Source organism: Microplitis demolitor, chromosome 7 (genome assembly GCF_026212275.2).
Source record: "Microplitis demolitor isolate Queensland-Clemson2020A chromosome 7, iyMicDemo2.1a, whole genome shotgun sequence".
In the NCBI taxonomy this organism is placed as follows: Eukaryota; Metazoa; Arthropoda; class Insecta; order Hymenoptera; family Braconidae; genus Microplitis; species Microplitis demolitor.
Genome location: NC_068551.1, coordinates 6,109,649 through 6,130,855, shown reverse-complemented (window position 1 = coordinate 6,130,855; position 21,207 = coordinate 6,109,649). Strand labels below are relative to the sequence as shown.

The 21,207-nt window shown below is 29.0% G+C and overlaps 1 protein-coding gene across 1 annotated transcript in view; it reads left to right on the top strand.

Moving 5' to 3' along the window:
* LOC103576100 (voltage-dependent calcium channel type A subunit alpha-1) overlaps positions 1 to 21,207 on the top strand; it is a 165,049-nt gene that overhangs the window by 96,678 nt on the left and 47,164 nt on the right. Inside the window, exons 7-14 of the mRNA XM_053740947.1 lie at positions 1,815 to 1,918; positions 4,684 to 4,799; positions 6,158 to 6,217; positions 7,979 to 8,083; positions 16,509 to 16,721; positions 19,323 to 19,750; positions 19,831 to 20,153; positions 20,405 to 20,521. Of these exons, the coding sequence (XP_053596922.1) occupies positions 1,815 to 1,918; positions 4,684 to 4,799; positions 6,158 to 6,217; positions 7,979 to 8,083; positions 16,509 to 16,721; positions 19,323 to 19,750; positions 19,831 to 20,153; positions 20,405 to 20,521 (1,466 nt within the window). The remainder of the gene's footprint in view (positions 1 to 1,814; positions 1,919 to 4,683; positions 4,800 to 6,157; positions 6,218 to 7,978; positions 8,084 to 16,508; positions 16,722 to 19,322; positions 19,751 to 19,830; positions 20,154 to 20,404; positions 20,522 to 21,207) is intronic.

Below are 21,207 nucleotides of genomic sequence, written 5' to 3'. Positions count from 1 at the left end.
ACAACAACAAATTTTAATGACAGAAAATGATATATATTTTAAATTTATTCGTGCTTTCCGCCATTTTGTTATTATTTTATTATTTCATAATAAATGAGCATTATGAGTCGTGCACTTTTGGATTTTCCAAATTTTTTAATATTACTTTCTTCCGTAATTAATAAAAACAAAAATCAGCTAGATTCTTTTCTGTTTACTTACTAATATATACTACCGCATAGTACTCGAGTTAGACCTGAGCTCCATCTATAGTAATAAACCTTATGACCAACAATAGTACAAAAAAAAATTACTACATATTAGCGCGCTGTTGCCGTACTTCCGCGTTTATTTTTTAATCACTTATTATTAATTAAGAAAAATTCAAATTGTGTCAACTTTCTATTTTTTATTAATTATTTTTATTTCAATTTTTTGACTTTTCACATTTACCTAAACCTTTATGCACCATATTATATTTCTTAATATCCATGTTCTTTGAAATTCATCTCAATGTTTTTCTATTGCAATTATGATATCAAATTATTATTTTTTTTTTTACCTGCCTACTATTTGTGTTTTTTTGTTTTATAAAATTATCCGTTTAATTTCAACAGGAAACTATTTTTAAAAAAATAATTGATATATTTTATAAATTGATGACAGCACACAATTGAGATCATTTCCTTACTCCCGAAAGATTTCTTAACCTCAATATTAAAAAAAAAAAAAAAAGAAAATGAATAATCAGCTATAATGATCTTGTTGAAATTAAAATAAAAAAAAATGTTTTCCATTCAAATAATAACTAAATGTACAAAGAATAGTGATGCGCGTCTGACCGGTCAGGTCATTTTTGACCGTCACATTATGGTCACAAAACCGTCAGCGGACCATTCTTAAAATGATAGGCCATCACAATTGTGACATCTTACAAATGTCTTTATAACCTTTGTATAAATTGAAATTTTTTAACCGCCATTTTTTTTTAAAATATCACAAGAAAAGAATACGGAAGGAAAAATTACTTTTTTAATCATTTAAAGAAAAATTAAAAAAAGATTACGCCTTAGCAGATTCGAATTACGATAAATTGCCATATTTTACGGTAAATTACCGCACTTTACTATTAAATACCGTAATTTACGTTAATTTCCGGCTAATTACGGTAGAATACGGCAAAATACCGCATTTTACAATATTCAGAAAAATTATCTCAAAATACGGAATTTTAGAATAAAATTCCACAATGTTACTGCAAATTTGCAGTAAAATATCGCACTTGTACCGTAAAATACCTGCGGTATTGCCGCAAATTATCGCAATTGCCTTTAAATTACCGAATTATCCCGCAATTATTCTGAATACCGTAAATTACGGGATTTTGCGGTAAATTACGAGAATTAACCGTAATTCTGATCTATTAGGGCTTTCAATCATCTAGCTGATTGTGACTAACAAATTCTTGACTAAGCGTTAATTTGTGACCAAAAATTTGATGACGTTGACAAATCATCTAGCTAGATGTTACTGACCAACTGTACGACCAAAAATTTTTTTACGATCCGAAATGACGGACTCTGACCGGAAAATTTGTGACGATCATTTCGCATTTGAAGGCTCTTCATTTAGGACCATTGGTCACAAGACCCTGTGACCGAAACTACAAATGACCGTCATTCCGCATCACTAATAAACAGCTTTTTTCTTCTTACTCATGATTGATGTTTTCACATAAAAATCTGGTGTTTTGTGTTTAAATTTAACAGAATCAAAGTACACTAAGAAAGTAAATAATTATAAATTTTTACGATTATTTATAAATAATTTTCCAGACGAATGATGCTCTCGGTAGCTATTTCAATTGGGTATATTTTATACCATTGATCGTCCTCGGATCTTTCTTTATGCTGAATCTAGTTCTCGGAGTGTTAAGCGGGTAAGTAACAGACTATTTTTTATTTAAATATCTCAAACAGTCAATTTATTCATCATTCGAGTCATCTCGCCCCATAAACTCCATCATTGTTTTTTTTTTTTTATTTAATTTAATCTTTCGTATCATAAGGATCAAAGAAAAAATATCAAGTGAATCCTCATGGATTTGAAAAAAAAAAAAAAAAAAAAAAAAATTTGTAAACAAGGACACCGTACACTTATCACTCTATATCACTTTATTCTTCTTTATTCTTCTTCTTTCTGCTGTCAGAGAGTTTTCTAATGAAAGAACCCGAGTCGAAAGACGAACGGCGTATCGGAAAGCGAGGACAAAGAAACTATTCACAACTGATTTCAATTCATACTTAAAGTGGATCACACAAGCAGGTTTTTTTTTATTATTTATTATTTTATTATTTTATTTATTTATTTATTTGTTCATTTAGTTAATTAATTAACTATATTTTTTTTATTTGTTATTAAATCTGTTCACATTGTTGTTTTTATCATTAATTCGCCTCAATACCATGCCACCAAAGTACGCCAGTATTTTGATATTAATTAACCCTATAAAAGCTTCGCCAGAATGATATTGACATATTGAGTTATTAAATATTGATTAATATTTATCTAGGTGGAACTCCCCGACAATAATACTCTGCTATTTTATTTATTTTTATTTTACAGGCATAATAGTTTTAATTTTAAATATTTTATTCACTATTAGTTGAATATTTTTTGTGATTTTTTTTGTGGATTTAAATTCAAACTAATTAATCAGTAATTACGATCGGTGCCTTTCTCAATTACCTAGACCGCGACAAAATAGCTGGAACAAAAATAAATCATACAAGAACAACCGAAACTTATCTTATATAACTTATAATTATAAGACATTCCTATAAAAAAATCCATGTAGGCATGGAAACCCATAGAAATCTATATAGGAAAGTAAGGATTTATGTAAAAATCTATACATGGAGAAGTTATTCTTGTTTGGAAAGCCATGGTGTTATAGTAGTCCGGGACCATGTTGGCCACCTATCGGAAATTGAAATAAATATATGCAAAAATTACTCTGGTCATAGTAAAATCGACAACGATTATATCACAAATTACTGTAACCATTGGATATTTTACTATGGCCATAGTAATTTCCGCACATGTTTATTTTAATTTCCGACTGATGGTCAACATAATCCGGCACTACTACGACACCATAGCATTCCAAACAAGAATAATTTCTTTATGTAGGAATTAATATAGACGGAAAGATTTAAACCCGACTGGTTACTGTTCTGCACCCGACTCAGTACGGTGCAGAACAGTAACCAGTCGGGTTCCCATCTTTCCGTGTAGGAGTGTATGAATTAATTCAAGTTTGCCTTTGTTCCGACTTAACTGGTCTTACTTAGTCATGATTTAAGACGACGAAGTCTAAATCGTTTTATTTTTGACCAGAGAAGTGATTTGATCAACGCAAAGATTTTTTGAGTGGTTCATTGAACTCTCATGAGCCCCGAAAAAAATCCAGAGATCGCCAAGACTGCGGAACTACACCAAAACTACCCCTAAATATATTAATTTTTCATTAATATACTATTTACTATACTGTTATTTGCTATACTGTATAGTGCTGGAGTTATTGTATTGCTCACACATATGCATGCAGGCAGGGCAAAACAACATGGCCCTGAGACCCATACTACAATGCGAGGGCACAATGCTACTAGTTTTTCCCGCCATAATTTTCGTTGCGTCAATCAATGTATATTATCGTATTACCACCAAAGCTATATAGATGTCGTTAGACTAGTTTATTTGCGAGAAGCATTGTGGATACGGCAACTCAGTAAGGGCCTGACGGCCATACTGACATTGCGGCGTCCGCGCCAACTATCGCAAATGTTACTATTCCCGTAATGGTCGAATCATCTATGCATACAATTTTACAACGTATAAAAATCTTCAATACCATACAGTATGGCGTTTACGCCCATACTGGGCATAGTGATATCCGTAAAATATTTCTTAGCGTGTAAGGCTTCCTACATGGATTTTTTTGATAGAGATATGAAATTATCAAAACCCTTTTATTAACGATTCTGATAGAAATAAATAAAGAGAACAGGCCAATCACAAAAATTGAATTCATTCCCGAAGCTTTGGAATGTTCGTATACAAATCTTGAAAGTATGTCTTAAAATTGTCAGCCATTTACTTTAGACCAACAACTTGCGACAGTTAATTGACTATTCACATTAAAATATATACTGGTAATATTAATAATTAATTTTGGTTTTAAATAGTTGTAACTGTTTATGAATAATTTTTTTATCACCGTCTATCAATTAAAAAAAATAATTTGGTATATGTTGATTTTTGAAAGTATTTGATTAAAGTAATGGAATAATTATTCATTAATTACTTAAGATAATCAGGGGTTGAACTATTCCTGAACAGATTAATTTATTTTTTATTAGATCGGATCATAATAAAAGCAACTTTGCTAAGGTTGAGATTACGAATTGTAACTTCTGCAAACTTAAATTAATTAAAAATAAATAGGAATTATATAAAAATAAAAAAAAAAAAAACATAACTTTTTTTTTACAATGAAATAAATTAATAGTGAATAAAATAATTAAATTGAATTATGCTTAAGAAATAAAAAAAAGTATACCCATTATTGAAGTAAATAAAGCTAAACATTATTTAAAAAATTGAATACCATAAAATTTCCTGTAATTTTGTACGGCTTTGTAGAGAGTTTGCAAAGGAAAGAGAAAAAGTGGAAAACCGTCAGTCGTTTTTAAAAATGCGTAGACACCAACAACTAGAGAGAGAACTTAATGGCTACGTCGAGTGGATCTGCAAAGCAGGTAGAAATATATAATTGCAAAATCACTTATTACATTGTAAAAAATTGAGAGTAAATTCGGAGTGATTACGGATTTTATTTAAATCCGAGTTTACCCCGTCACTCGAATTCCGGAGTTTAAAAAAATCACTCTGCATATGGAGTAAATACATGGAGAGAAAAGAATAGTTCTGATTCTTATGCTAGAATAGTAACCATTACTATGTTACATAGTAACAAAGATTTTTGTGAAAATCCTAAATGAATTTGCTGGGAAAAATCTTTAGAATTGCGGCAAAAATATGAGTGATAGCTCATTTGAGGCAGAATCAAATTTTGAGCAAGATGTGTTTTTTATTTTTTTTTTTTTTTATTCATCAAAATTTCAATTTTTTATTAACAAAAAACATGAACAAAATACAGAGTCTTAGCTTTTTGTTAATAACTCAATAACTATAAGCGATATCGAAAATCTAAAAGAAGATCCTTAAAGAGTAAGAAATTTCTGAAAACAGGCTCAACTTCCGGAAATCTAGCTCCATAAACAATAATTTTTATTTAATGTTGACAATGGGGTTCCGCGCGGCTGCTGCTTTACTCTAACCTCGACGCGCCATGTGAGAGCAGCCGCGTGGAACCCCATTTTCAACATGAAATAAAAATTATTGTTTATGGAGCTAGAGTTCCGGAAGTTGAGCCTGTTTTCAGAAATTTCTTACTCTTTAAGGATCTTTTTTTTAGATTTTCGATATCACTTATAGTTATTGTTAGTAACAAAAAGCTAAGATTCTGTAGTTTGTTCATGTTTTTTGTTAATAAAATATTGAAATTTTGATGAATAAAAAAGAAAATAAAAAACACATCTTGCTCAAAATTTGATTCTGCATCAAATGAGCAATCACTCATATTTTTGCCACAATTCTAAAGATTTTTCCCAGCAAATTCATTCAGGATTTTCACAAAAATCTTCATTACTATGTAACATAGTAATAGTTACCATTCTAGCATAGGAATCAGAACTATGTTTTTCTTTCTCTATAGGGGGTTTTTTGGCAGCGGAGTAATTTCGAATTGATTTAGATTTTATTTCAATTCGCATTCACTCCGATTCGGAGTTTTAACATTAAAATAAACTTCTTTTAGAAGTGAATTTCACTTCGAAAGGGATTAAGTAAATAAACAATCATCCGTTGCGCATTTACTCTGGATTTACTCCGCTAATTTTTTACAGTATGTTACACTTGAAATAATAAAAATGCTCACTCACTACTTGCTAGTTACTCATCAATATCTAATTTATCAACTTTTATGTTTTTACTTCTCACTATTTTGTTATTCTCTGCATTTATAATTAATCATTAACACAATTATAATTTACAGAGGAAGTCATACTTGCTGAAGAGAGGACTACAGAAGAAGAAAAAATGCATATTATAGAAGGTATTCTTATAATTACTTTATTTTACTTTAGTTGTTTGTTTTTGAATATGTATTCACAGAAGATTCTAGTCTGAGTAAAAACTATTCCACTGCTTGAAAAATTTCAATGAATTTTTAAATCATGAATATAAAATAAATTTTTATAAATAGTCATTTTAATAATTTATAAATTAAAATCATAAAGTCTAAATACTATTTTTAATGTCGTATATTTACTGAGCGTAAAATAACTTGATTAAAATTTTTTTTATTTATGTTAAAAAGGTTCTAATTACAGAAAAGTTTTTTTTTTTTATATTCGCGACTGTGATTTTACGCGGGGATTTAATTACTTTACATTTCGTTATGGAACTTAATAATTTGGTTGTAGATTTTTGTAACATATTAAGGTGTTAAATTACATATGATTGTAAGAGAAAAAATTTCTAATTATTTTGACAAAAATTTTCTCTATTTAAATCAAAAATTTTAATCAGTTAATTATTTTTTTTGTTGTTTAATTTTAAATTTTAATTAAAAAAAAAAAGTATTTGTTTTGAATCAGCCCGGATCAAAAATAAAACTTGATTTAGACTTGGTTCATCAAATCGAAATTTGGAGCCGTTTTTCATAAGACAAACTCGACCTTTTTTCTACGGAGATATGAAATACATTGAGTTTTTATCTTGGTTTAGGCTTGACTGTCTTACTTAGTCAGGATTTAAGACGAAAAAATTGAAATCAAGTCGAAATTGACCTAGATTAGACTTATTCGACTTAAATTGTAAGGCAAAAAAGTCAAAACTAAGGTGAAATAATTTTTATCTATTAAGGTGAAAGTAAGGCTAATAAATAACTTTTTTTCAACTTGGTTCAGTAAGTAAAGTGAATGACTATCGTGCTCGAAGTAAAGACGAATAAGTTCAAACTAAGACCAAAAAATATAAATAAGTTGGAATAAGTTGAAACTAAGAAAAAAATTAAATTTAAGTTGAAAAAGTCGAGATCTTATCCAAAAATCGTCGGAAAATCGATAACTTCAAAAGAAAATAAGAATGAAGTTTTATTTTTGACCTGGGCGGGCTCACCACATATTCAAAAGCCTCAAGCGCTTATACCTAAAATACCCATAATTAAATTTTTCTACGTGTTCAATTATAGCGGTTGAAATTATTTTAAAAGCAATGTATCTAAAATTGAATTTTTAGTAGATTTAATAGAAATCTAACTATTGTATTTATTCTCGTGACGCAACTTTTAAAAAATTTTATCATTTATCCATTGAAATTTTCGAAATTTAGCTATTGCTTTAGTTCTTCTACTTTTTAGTAGTCATGAAACAGTTCAAATTCGTATTACTACTGTGTAACACTTTTAAAATCGAAACATTTTAATTCAAGCGTTTAATCCAATTTTGTTTTATTGAGAGTATATAAATAATATGATATATAAATAACAAAAATAATATTAAATATGATAATAATATAGCTATTTTACATATTTTAATAATTTTATTCTCTATAATGTATTTTTCATCGTCAATTATCAAGATTTATCAGTATGTTCACTTGAAAAGTAGAAATAACTAAATAATAAGAAATCTACTTTCATTTCGGCCACCGAATGGCCTTTTCCTTTATTGCTATATGAAACAGGTGTAAGTCCCTCTTCTCAATAAAAACCAACAAAAAAATTCAAACCGATTCTCATTTCCTCTTTTCAAAGTTCTACTTAAATACCAAAAAAAAATATTCACATATTTTTTATCAATTATCTGTGTAGCGAGAAGAAGAGCCATGAAAGCACAAAGAAAAAAGTTAAAAAATCTTGGAAAAAGTAAAAGTACAGACACTGAAGAAGAAGATAATGAGGACGATCAAGGCGATGGTGAGTTGTATTTTTCTACGTCTTTTATTTACCAATACCTTTCCTTCATTATCTATTTGTCTGTTTATATTTTCTTTCTCGTTTTATTTTTCTCATAAAAAAAAAAAAAAAAAAAAAAAAAAAAATTATCCTTTATCTAATCAAGTAATAAATACGATAACCGTACGCGTCACCATCATACGGAAAACTTTTTAATTCACTTTTCCATATTTACTCAGCTCACATCTCAAGACCTAAAAACATTTTTTTTAATGTAAAAAGAAAGAAAAAATTAATAGAGATAAGAATACAGCGCAGGATAAAATAACTAACAAGTTTATAAATTTTCAGTTGCATTAAAACTTATTTATTTATTAAGCAGACATTTTATTTCTGTAAGCAAAAATCGGTAACTCAAAAAATAAATAAAATAAAAATTACGAACCCCTCCACTATTATCAATGAACATTCTAAACACACGCTATCAGATGCTCCTCTTGTTTCAGAGCCTAAGAAAAAACTGAAAGGTAACTACACTATTCATGCCTACGTAAAACAGTAACGGCTAATATTAATTGTCTAAATGTATTATTTATTTGGGTTTGATAAAAATTATTATTATTACAGTCGACTACACGTCATAAGCCTGGTCTAGGGGGCATAGGGGAAATTTTTATTGGAATTTCAGTCTTCCCACTACCGTGCGTTTAGTTTTGATCTCGACTATCCGTTATAAGCCTGTTTTATTTTATATGATTTTTTGTAACAGGCACTTGCAATGTATGACATCGAGCACCTATAAACGGCAGCTAAAAATATTAAATAAGATACAGCTGGTAAAAAAGATACCTAATCGTTCTAATAGTGACGTCATTAACGGATCAAAAAATATTTTTTGGTTATATGTGTGATAGCAAACGACCAAAAAATATCGAAGTAGCTCAACGAGCCATCTAGTGAGAAAATTTATCATCATGTTAATTCGTGCGCTTACCAACATCTCTCATTTTCAACGAATACTCAAAACAATCTTACCAAATAAATAAACGCAGATTTATAACCTGCCATTTATAGGCACAAAATGTAGTAAATTTCAAATATCTGTCACAAAAACTAATGTATTTATCTAGTACAATCGAGTTTCTGACGCTCCTGTGTTGGTCTATAGTTTGTGTCACGCTGCTTATACAAGCTATAGAATAATGTAATTATTACTATGCCGCATAGACATATTTACTTGACATTTCTCTCTGTGTATTCTACATGGTCAGGTTGGCTATTCTAGCATAGAAATAATTACTATTCTACATTAAATATATGTAGAAGTTGAATTAATCTATTGAAATAATTAAAATATTGCTCATAATGTTATAGATCACTTTTTGATAAAAGATAAAACATATTTAAAAGACTTAGAATATTTAGTAATAGCGGATTCTACATGATGATTCTCATGTTAGATAGTGATTTTTACCATTTTACTCGTTTCAATGTCACATAGTAATCATTACCAGAAAAATGGTAATGAATCCTTTTCAACATAGCATTGCTTACCATTTCATAAATAAAATGAGTCTGGTCACTATGTAGAATAGTAATCATTACTATTCTTTTCTCTCCGTGTCATTCACGATTACAATTATGAACAATAAGTTATATTTTACTTACACGGAAAGAAAATTAGGGGGATGGTTCCCATAATTTTATGAAATTCTTTCCTATACCAGTATTGGAATTACGATGGGAGGAGTTCCTATAATTATAGGAATGTTTCCTATAATGTATAGGAAGACTTCATATAATATTATAGGAATCATTCTCATGATGTATAGGAACTATTCCTACAAATTATAGGGTCCATTCCCATAATATTATAGGAATGGTTCCCATAATATATAGGAACCATACCTACAATAGTATGGCTACAGTTCCTATGACATTATGGGAACGGTTCCCATAATGCATAGGAACACTTCCCATAATTTTTTTTCCGTGCAGTAATGATTAAATTATTCTCCGCAAACCATAGTAAATTTTCATCATTTTGTCTAATTTTTCCTATTCTTAGTTTGTGATTTTGACAATTTTACTGAGGCTTACAACGGGTTCTCTAGTACGAAACTCTTCCGAGTGGTTAAGTGGGGAATGCTGTTTAGATTCAGTAGCTTTCGATTGAGGGAAAGAGGCTTATGACGGGTAGTCGACTGTATTTGTTGTATAAAAAGTAAGAGTAATACAAAGTAATGCGTATGGTAATTATACAAATACATATACATATTTTTTTTTTAATTTATTTTAAACATTAAAATGTAATTAACTTGTTATTATTGTGATTATTGCTGCAAATTATGTAAATGTATGAAAATTAATCGCAGCATACAATTGATTGCCATTTACGATACAGCTACGAATATAGAGTTTAACGTGTCGAGTAGTTAGATATCATTTTATTTTATATATACATATATTATATATGTATGGTATACATATATATATATATATATATATATATATATATATATATATATATATATATATATATTTATATATTTATGTGTATAAAATGGTGGTGAGCACATGAATGCTGATTATATACAAATAATATTTAACCTAATACGTAGTGAGACGTGAAATGAAAATATAATGCAATTTAAATTGACATTGTTGCTCGTTTTGCAAAAATTTTTAAATATTTAAATAATGATATTATATATTTTTTATTATTATTATTCTTTATTTACAGGGTAATTAATAATACGCTGTATTATTGATTACTGTTTTATTGAAGCTCATGGTTTTTTACGCTACGAATCATATCATTTTATATACATATACACGGAGAGAAAGTTATGATAAACGTTCCTTGTACGTTTATGAAATGTTGGCCCCTAATGTTATGGTAATAATTAATAGGAATTATGGGATATAGGCCCATACTTTCTGGGAAAAGTTTCCATAACTGTGGGAGCAATTCTGATAATTATGGTAATAGTTCCTATACCGTTTGGTAATTTAATTATGGTAATGATTACCATACTCATAAAAATAGTTTCTCGTAATCGAATAGGAATAGATTTTGTACTCACATTGTAACGGTTACTATAATAGTACGGGAACGTTTATCATAATAACATAAAAACTATTACCATAATTTCATAGGAACTATTCCCATATCGTATAGAAATAACAACTATACAGATGGGAATGGTTACCATTATTTTAATGGGTGCCATTATATAATCGATATAATAAATATTTCTATAATCGATATTTCAAAAAAACGTTTATCATACATTATGGGAACCATTCCCATAATATATCGCAATTACTACCATAAATTTCACTCCGTGTATATATATATTTTTTTTTCATTAATTAATTTTTTAATTAAAGGGTAATGCTTCTACTTGCCTGTTCAAGCATTCATGATTTATGAACTAAATGCTCACGGCATCAATATTTATTTATTTTTACTTCATTTTTAAATTTAACACACACTTTTTTTTTTGTTAATCTGAGGTATCGTTGGTTTACAAAATTTTATGATGTAGAATAACTTTTTGGTCAGATAAATAATAAAACTGAAAATAAAGGTTGCGTACATTTTCATTTCTGCCCTGTTATGACAAAACGACGTATCTCGCGATACGCTGTATTGTCGTAACAGAGCTAAAAAGGTTTATTTAGTGTCACTTAATAATAGGGTATCGTCAATATTTTGCTAATTTAATTAATTATGCCAATAATATTGATCAAATGTGCGTATAAAAGAAATGAAAACAACGTGTCTTTTTTACTGTTTCGTCATGTCAAAATTTAATTCTTCGAGTTATAGCGTTTTGTCATAACAGAAATTAATTTTTCTGTGAAATTGTATTCAAATTCTGTTAAAATTTTAAACGCTATTTTCTCGAAACTATAATTTTTGAGATACGTCGTTTTATCATGACAGGGCAGATATATTGTTTAAATATATTTGAATTTATTTATCTTCTTAGAAAATAGTAATAGTTTTTTTTTATTTCCTTAACCTAAAATTATTGTCCAATAATGTTGTTGTTGCAGGCCAGTCTTTTTTCACAATTGAAATTTTTACCGTAATTTGGATAATTATTACAGAGTAGTTAAATTTTATTGGCACACAGAAAAAAAGACGCAAAAAATTTTCCGGATTATAAAATAAAAACAAAAATTTTCTTTGGACTACAAAAATTTCTTGGTACACAAAATTTTTTATCGCCTCCCGATTCAAAATATTCAATGTAAATTGAACGTTTTGAACTTAAATCGAATATTTTGGACGATGACCGGCCTATGAGGAAGAAAAGAGATCAGGAAAAGAACGCGCCAAACTTTATCGCAAAGTTCTCCAGACTGATTTGCAAAACATACGTAGTATTTAAGATAAATAATTTAATTATCTATAAATAAAATAATTTTTAAACAGGCCAACCTCATGGCAGTGTCAGTCTTCACTTTAATATTCTTGGTTTAGGTGACAGCACCATTAATTTTGTTCTCGAGGAAGACTTTGAGGATACTACGCGGAGAGAAAATTATGGTAACAGTTACAAAATATTATGGGAATGGTTCCTATACTGCATGGTAACCGGTTTTTTTCAAATGTTGATTATAGGAACGGCATCCATATATATTATGGTAATCATTCCTATAATTATGGGTGTAATTCCCATATGGTATCGGAACAGTTCCTATGGAATCATGGTAATTTTGTAATCGTTACCATGTAACTATGATAATGGTTACCATAATATTATGGTAACCATTACCATAATATGATGGTTATGTTTACCATAATATTATAGGAATAGTTACCATAATATATAGGACTTATTCCTATACACACTTAGGAACCATTACAATGTGGTTATAGGATCGGTTACTATTTGCTTATGGGAACTATTCCTATGAGAATGGTAATCATTACCATGATTCTTTCACATGCGATATGGGAACTGTTACCATAATGATAGGAATTGTTCCCATACTTATGGAAACTTTCCCAGAAAGTATGGGTCTATATCCCATAATTCCAAGTAATCATTACCATAACGGTATGGGATGATATTTCATAAACGTACTAGGAACAGTTGCCATAATTTTCTCTCCGTGTACGTATCTTTTTGCGAATCAGTCAGGAGAACTTGGCGATAAAGCTTGGTGCGTTCTTTTCCCGATCTCTTTCCTTCCTTATAGATCGGACATTGTCCAAAATGTTTAATTTAAGTTCAAAACGTTTAAAACATTGAAAACTTTCAATTTACGTTTAATATTTTGACTCGGACTCGCAAAATTCTTTTATTCCTCAATAAAATTTTTGTTTTCAATTTATATTGCAGAAAATTTCTCGGAGCAAGTAAAAATTTACTTCAAATTTATTACCAAGAAATCCTTTTTTTCTGTGTAGTATTAGTGAGGATGTTTATTTATTTATTTTATTATTAGTAATTTTCATTAAAAATATTTCTCAAATTTTAAGATACGTATTTAAGATAATTACCAGAAATTTTTTATACAAAAAATCAAAAATTCATCAACCAAAAGAGCGCATTATGACAGAATACCTAATAATTAATTTTTTCACGGTTTTGTAGTTATTGTACTTACATAATTCGTTTCCATTTATTTGCAAAAACATTCACAATTATTTTTTAAACAAGTTTTTATTGAATGAGTCTATAATACCCATCATTTTCAATAAAAAAAATTTTTTTTTGAGGCCAAACGAGATTATATACACACTGTAAAAATTTTCAAAACGAACGCGGATTAAATCCGGAGTAAATGCGGGGCGAATAATATTTTATTTATTTTGAGGTAAAATTCTGGATCAAAGTGGATGTGAATTGAAATAAAACCCATAATCACTCCCGATTTCGTACAGTTTAAAAGAAACTCAAAATAATACAAAGTTCAATAAAAAAATTTTTTTTCGTTTACAAAATTTTACAAGTACCCATTGTACCCCGTTAACTCCATGGCTCAATAATTTTGAGATCAGATTAAATGGAAATTTTTCCTAATAAAAAAAAATTTTTTTGTATAAAATTTTCAAGGTACTAACTTATAATTATCTTAAATATTTTAATTAATATAATTGATTAAAAAAATTTCCTTAATACATATTATAGTATATCTAATAAATTCTTATAGAGATTATTTTTAAATAAATTAGTTTTTAATAATTTTTCATGCTGACGATACCTCAAATGAACAATCAAACAAATAATAAATATGACAAAATCTGAAAATTCACTTTTTTTTCATTTAATGAAAAATAATATAAATTGAAGCCACGGGTATTTTAATCATGTACTTAATTTAAATGGTTTAGATACGATGGCAGACATTTATGGGGCAACACTGAAAAATTACTTAGTTATTAATTTTAAAAAAATAAATAAAAAAAGGAAATGTTTAGCTAGCGAAATTAGTTTAATTATCAGTAGTAAATTAGCGTTGTCAATATTTATTGATTAACTATTAATTAAATACTTAATATAAGTAGCCAGCAAGTTGTTTTTTACTAAATAAATAAATAATAACCCGTAAAAAGCTTGATTATTAAATTAAAATCTTAGTCTTAAACGCGTTCAGCATTTTTATTACTATTTTAACTGAACTTGTCTAGAGCAATAGTAGATCCCGCTTTGTAGAATTTATTTATAAAAAATAGTTTAGTCGTGCTTAAGTTAATTAGTAATGTACGTTTTAATAATTAATTAAATTTTTAATCCAAAACTAGAATTTTAAATATTTAAAATATAAAAAATTTGCAAAATTTAAACCTACGGTTCATCGCATCCTTCGTTCGTGGCGCCGCGGTGTTCCGCTGCCATGTCTTTATATTGCAGTGTTGCCAACTATCATAACTATGATTTTTCAAAATTCAACCATACAAGCTTATACGACTAGACAATAGTATTTTTTTTTTTTACAATTTCGTTACAAAAATAAAAATTTTACATTAAATAAAAATATTAAGGAAAGAGATGAATTAAATGAGTTGCTGTTGATAACTGGCAATACTGAGCAGAAAATCTGAACAAATTCAACTCCTGAGTTTACTCGCCTCAGCGGCAAAACGCCGCGTTTCTCGGGTTTTCTAACAAAAAAAATTATTTTTCTAATATTTAAAATATTGGAAAAATAATTATCATTTATTCATTAAATACTGAAAAGTACACAGTTAGAAATTTTTTATAATTGTGTTAAGGAGGTTCGACTGAAACTAGTGAGTCAAAGTAGTGATTGAATTTTTTGTTTGTTAAATTCTCCTAATAGTTATAAAAATTCATTATTTTAATTTATAATAACATAACGAATTCATAAATTGATATTTATTACTCATTTGATTAAAGAAAGTAATGAGATTACTTGGTTATTTTTGGCTCATATGATTTAATAAAAAGATTTGGCAACAGCGCGTTCTAACTTCTTACACACGAACATTCAAATTAAAGCGGGAAAAAATTTATTTCTAATCTCGTCTCTCTTATTAATGTATTTCTGTCCTTGTTTTTTCTCTCAGCTGCTTCCGCGACGTTGCCAAACCCTCAATAATATGTATCTCTGTCGATGAACGAGATTAAAAAATAATGTTTGACTTGAATTATTTAAATAATTACAACGGTAACACTATATTGTTAAAATCTTATCATATTCAAAAAATATTCAAGTTTAAAGCATGTGGTTTTTTATTTCTTAAACTTGAGAAGTTAATAATGAAAAAAATCCAACAAGTTATGACGGAAGCTTATTCGTCATAAGAGCCTGTGTGTAAGAACTTTAAAAACGTCATTTTTAAATCTTTTTTTCTAAAAAAGTAGACGGTGGACCATATTCAAATTTTGAGAATACATAGATAAAGTACTTCTTTACATGTATTCTAAGTTTCAAATCTTAAAGTTGAAAAATTCTTTTTACATCAGATTCGGTCGAAACTCCTTAATAAAAATTGCGGCGCTGCGCTCATAGCGCGACGAACGAAGGGTTAATTTAATGTTGATTAAATATAGCTAAACAATTAATGATTTGATACCTTTTTCTACATAGTTAGCATAACTTATTTCTTATAATAAATAATTCCATAAAGTCTGCCCGCAAAAGCTCTTTGGCGGCTTTACGGGGCGTCAGTTTCAACAGTTACACTTGCCTAGCTTTATTATATCTAAGCCAAGTGGCATAATTACGCCAAGTAAAGCCAGTAAAGTCTTGACTAAACCTATATTTAATATTTCATCCATTTATTACTATCAACATTGCTACGAAATTTGAAAAAAAAAATTATTCATAAAATAAAAAACGCAAATAGTATTGGCGGCAAAAGTTTTGCGAGCTAAAAAAATTTGATTTATTTAAAAATCTAGCAACGTGGCACGTTCGATGAGATGAGCGACTAAATATCAAGTGTATGCTTTTGTAGGGTTCTCGAGAGCTTCGTATCTCAGGTCGAGGGTCAAGAACCAGGGCGCTTGCCTTCAATTCTGGCGAGCGGAGAAGAGATTTAGGTTTTGGATACGGCACACTGTCAAAACGCAGTCATTCTACTGGTTCGTCATTGTTCTTGTGTTTTTCAACACAGTCTGCGTTGCTGTTGAGCACTACGATCAACCACAGTGGCTTAGTGATTTTCTTTGTAAGTTTTTTTATTTATTTACCAAAATAATATTATCGACATTAAAGATTTTTAGATTAAATTTGTAACGTCCCAGCAAAAAAAAAGAAAATTGTTTCAAAAAGAATCCAAAAAAGTTTGAAATGTGAAACTTCTGAGCTTGAGACAGAATAGAACTTCAAGTGGAACTTTTTTGGAATTTTTATAGTAAAAATAAAAAGAGTATACAGGCGAATTTCGAGTCAAAAAAGAACGTTTTCAAAACGTATTTCACAAAACGAATTTTTACTACATTATACCCATAAAAATTTTTGAGTAAAAAATATTCATCAATTTATTTTTTAAAAATTTGTTTTCTAAACCAAGCAAATAAAAAATTCCTTAAACTGGATTTGAACCCATGACTTTTTATTAATCTGGCAAATGTGCTGTTTAAGTTACTCAGCTTATACTTCTTGATGATAATAAATGTTTAAAATTTGAAAACAATTATACCTACAGGATTTGAATCTTGTATTCTTATATGATATAAATTTCTAATTGTTTAAGTCTTTTTTGATCAAAGCTATAAAAAGGAAAATTATCAAACTATAAAATTTTAAATCTTGTTAAATTTACAGATTTATGTAAATCAGATTAAAATAAAAATTGATTTTTTACAGTTCGATAATTTTACTTTTTTTTATTTTAGTCAATTAATTTATTCTATAGAAACGAATAAGTGAAAATTATGATTTAGTAGTAAATACATGGAGAGAAAATTATAGTAACAGTTACAATATATTATGGGAATAGTTCCCATACTGCATGGTAACCGGTTTTTTTGAAATGTTGATTATAGGAACGGCACCCATATATATTATGGTAACCATTCCTATAATTATGGGTATAATTCCCATATGGTATCAGAATAGTTCCTATGGAATTTTGGTAATCGTTACTATGTATCTATGGTAATCGTTACCATAATATTATGGGAATAGTTACCATAATATTATGGGAATGATTACCATAATATTATGGTAAGCATTACCATATACGCTTAGGCACCGTTACAATGTGGTTATAGGATTGGTTCCTATTTGCTTATGGGAACTATTCCTATGAGTATGGTAATCATTACCATGATTCTTTCACATGTTATATGGGAACTGTTACCAAAATGATAGGAATTGTTACCATATTCATGGAAATCTTCCCAGAAAGTATGGATCTATATCCCATAATCCCAAGTAATCATTACCATAACGGTATGGGATGATATTTCATAAACGTACTAGGAACAGTTACTATAATTTTTTCTCCGTGTAGTCACTTACTGCCATTGAAAAGTACGCCACTGTTTGAACTGATGACGCACTTTTCACTGGTAAACAGTAAATGGTCACTATTTTCACTATTTCAAATTTAAGAGAGCCGTTCATAAAATACGTCGCACTTTTGAGAGAGGAAGGGGTCTCGCTTACAGTGACAAAAAGGGTCGCGAGGTTCAAGGAAACGTGAATTTTATTTTTTTGTTACAATAGAAAATTATTCGTTTCATATTTGTAAATATATATATATATTTCCGTGATAATAAGGGGGGGGGGGGAGTATATCATTTGTGACGCAAATTGATACGAAGATCGCAGAAAATATGAGATAGCGTGACGAAGAGGGGAGGTGGTCTAAAAAGATACTATCTTGCGTGACGTATTTTATGAATGGCTCTAAAGGAGCAATAACATAATTAATTTTTAAAATGTCTTCCCTTTTCTGGGTTAACCTCATAGCAAAATTTTTTTCATAATTAAAATTATGACTGAAACATTCTTTAATACATACTGCTATAGCGTAAAAAAAGCTTCAATTATTAGTAATTATATACGAGAAAAAAGAGTTTCGTCATAACAAAAGACGGGATAACAAAAAATTTTGTTATCGTGACAAACATAATTAGCTTACGGTAACAAATCGATTTGTTATAATAATAAATGAAATTATGTCGTAATTAAGAACTCGATTCGTTATGGAAACACATGCAGGCATTCAAAGCTGCTATTTGTTACCTAGTAATTTTAGCTTTCGAGTACAAAAATTTTGTCAGTGTTATAAATTTACTTTGTTATTTTAACAAATCACTTTTTTTTCCTGTAACGTAAGTTTTGTTGCAGTTACAAACGATTGCTCGGCGCAACAAAAAATTTTCTAGCGTTACAAAAACATTATTATCATATCGAATGTTTAGTTATCCGTATATTATCATTTAGTTATTTTACCTTGTGGTTTCAAAAATTTTTTTTCCGTGTGACAGAATATTCGAGAGACTTTTAAATTTTAATAATTCCATTAACGGGCGTGTAACAGAATAGATGTTTTAACCGATTTCTGAAAAAATTATAATTTTGCACTTACGAGATTTATCCAGAAAGGGAACGATATGTTTAAAGATACTTTTATCCCACCATTAAAATGTCAAATTTATTCTACACTTTTTCATAAATTAAAATAAAGTATTAAATATCAAAAAATAGAGCAGCGGCCACAAATGGTATCCCTACCCTATAAATAATTTGTTCGTTAACCATCGATCGACCTACTTATTAAGACTTAAAAAACGAATTAACTGATGAATTTTTGTAGATTACACCGAGTTTGTATTTCTCGGACTCTTCATGTGTGAAATGTTCATAAAGATGTACGCCCTGGGACCACGCATATACTTCGAATCAAGTTTCAATAGATTTGACTGCGTGGTAATATGTGGGTCGATATTTGAAGTGATATGGTCGGCGGTTAAATCCGGCTCATTTGGTCTCTCCGTCCTGCGTGCCCTGCGACTCCTTAGGATATTCAAAGTGACGAAATACTGGGCGAGTCTTAGGAATCTCGTAATATCGCTGCTCAACTCGATGCGCAGCATCATTTCCCTTCTATTCCTTCTCTTCCTCTTCATTCTCATATTCGCCTTACTCGGCATGCAACTATTTGGCGGTCAATTTAACTTTCCGACAGGCACACCGCCGACAAACTTCAATACTTTTCCTATCGCATTGCTAACTGTCTTCCAAGTGAGTACTCGCTTACATTTTACATTAACTAAATAAAATAATTATTTATTTAATTGCAATAATTAACTGCGTTATTAAAGATCCTGACCGGTGAGGACTGGAACGAGGTAATGTATCAAGGCATTGAATCTCAAGGTGGACACAAAAAAGGAGGGATGATTTACTCGTTGTATTTCATCGTCCTTGTACTCTTCGGTAACTACACTCTACTTAACGTATTCTTGGCTATCGCTGTCGATAATTTGGCGAACGCACAAGAACTAACAGCAGCCGAAGAGGGTCAAGAGGAAGAGGACAAGGAGAAACAGATGCAAGAACTCGAAAAGGAAATGGAAGCTCTGCAAATGCCTGACGGTACTGGGCCAAAAGTTGAAATATCACCCAATAGTTCGTCGCAAAATTTGTAAGTATATTTCTTTTATAATAATAGTGCCAATAAATGTAATAAAATAAAATACAATTTATCACCCGTGGGTAAATCAAATACCGCTATATATTTTTCGATTTATTTCATTTAATTTTTTTTTTTTTTTTTTTTTTTTTACCAATAAAAATTTATTACTAAAGTACTTTTTTTTTAATTTTCAATTTATATATTATATATATATTTTGTTAACTGTGTATTTTTTTATTATGTAAAATAAATCATAGAAGAGGTGGTAAGGGAGAAAAACAGGCGTCCGAAGAGAAAAAACAGGAGGACGACGAAGACACGGGACCAAAACCAATGCTGCCATATTCCTCCATGTTTATATTATCTCCGACAAACCCGTAAATATATATCACTTTATTTATTATTAAAATTTAATCCTCTGTATACACAAGATTACGAGAGTTTAGGTTTTCAAAGATTTTAATCTTCTTAAAGATTTTAAATTTTTAAAAAGACCGCTGCCTTTTAATAATTAAAAAAATCGATGTAAATTTTTTTTTCTGGCTGCAAGTATATAATTTTGATTTATATTTAATCACACGAAATACAAAAAAAAATTTCTTTTTTTGGAACAAGACGGGGTACCATCAATTTTTTTTTTTTTAATTCTACTTTTAAGGTAAAAGCTCCTACACCCGCTCACTTTTCATTGGAGTGAGATTGAATCACTCAATATAAATTAATAAATAAAATCAAAAACCATATTTTTTTTTTTTTGTTATTTTTTGTAGTTTTAAGTATTAGAATAAAATTTTAGTTTTGAGAATAATCTTGATAATTAATTATTATTAATTTTGTAAATAAGGTCCTTGAGTGTACCCATAGTCACTCACTAAAAGTTGTCATGTACCATTACTCGATCAACACATGGCCCTATAGTCGCTCAAAGACAATATCAATTAAACTATCATAAGTTTATTGATTTGGACAAATAATTTATAAATTATATTACTTTATTCTTTCATAATATTAAATTTCATGAATTTTAAAAATATATTTAGCAAGATATAGTTATAACAATTCT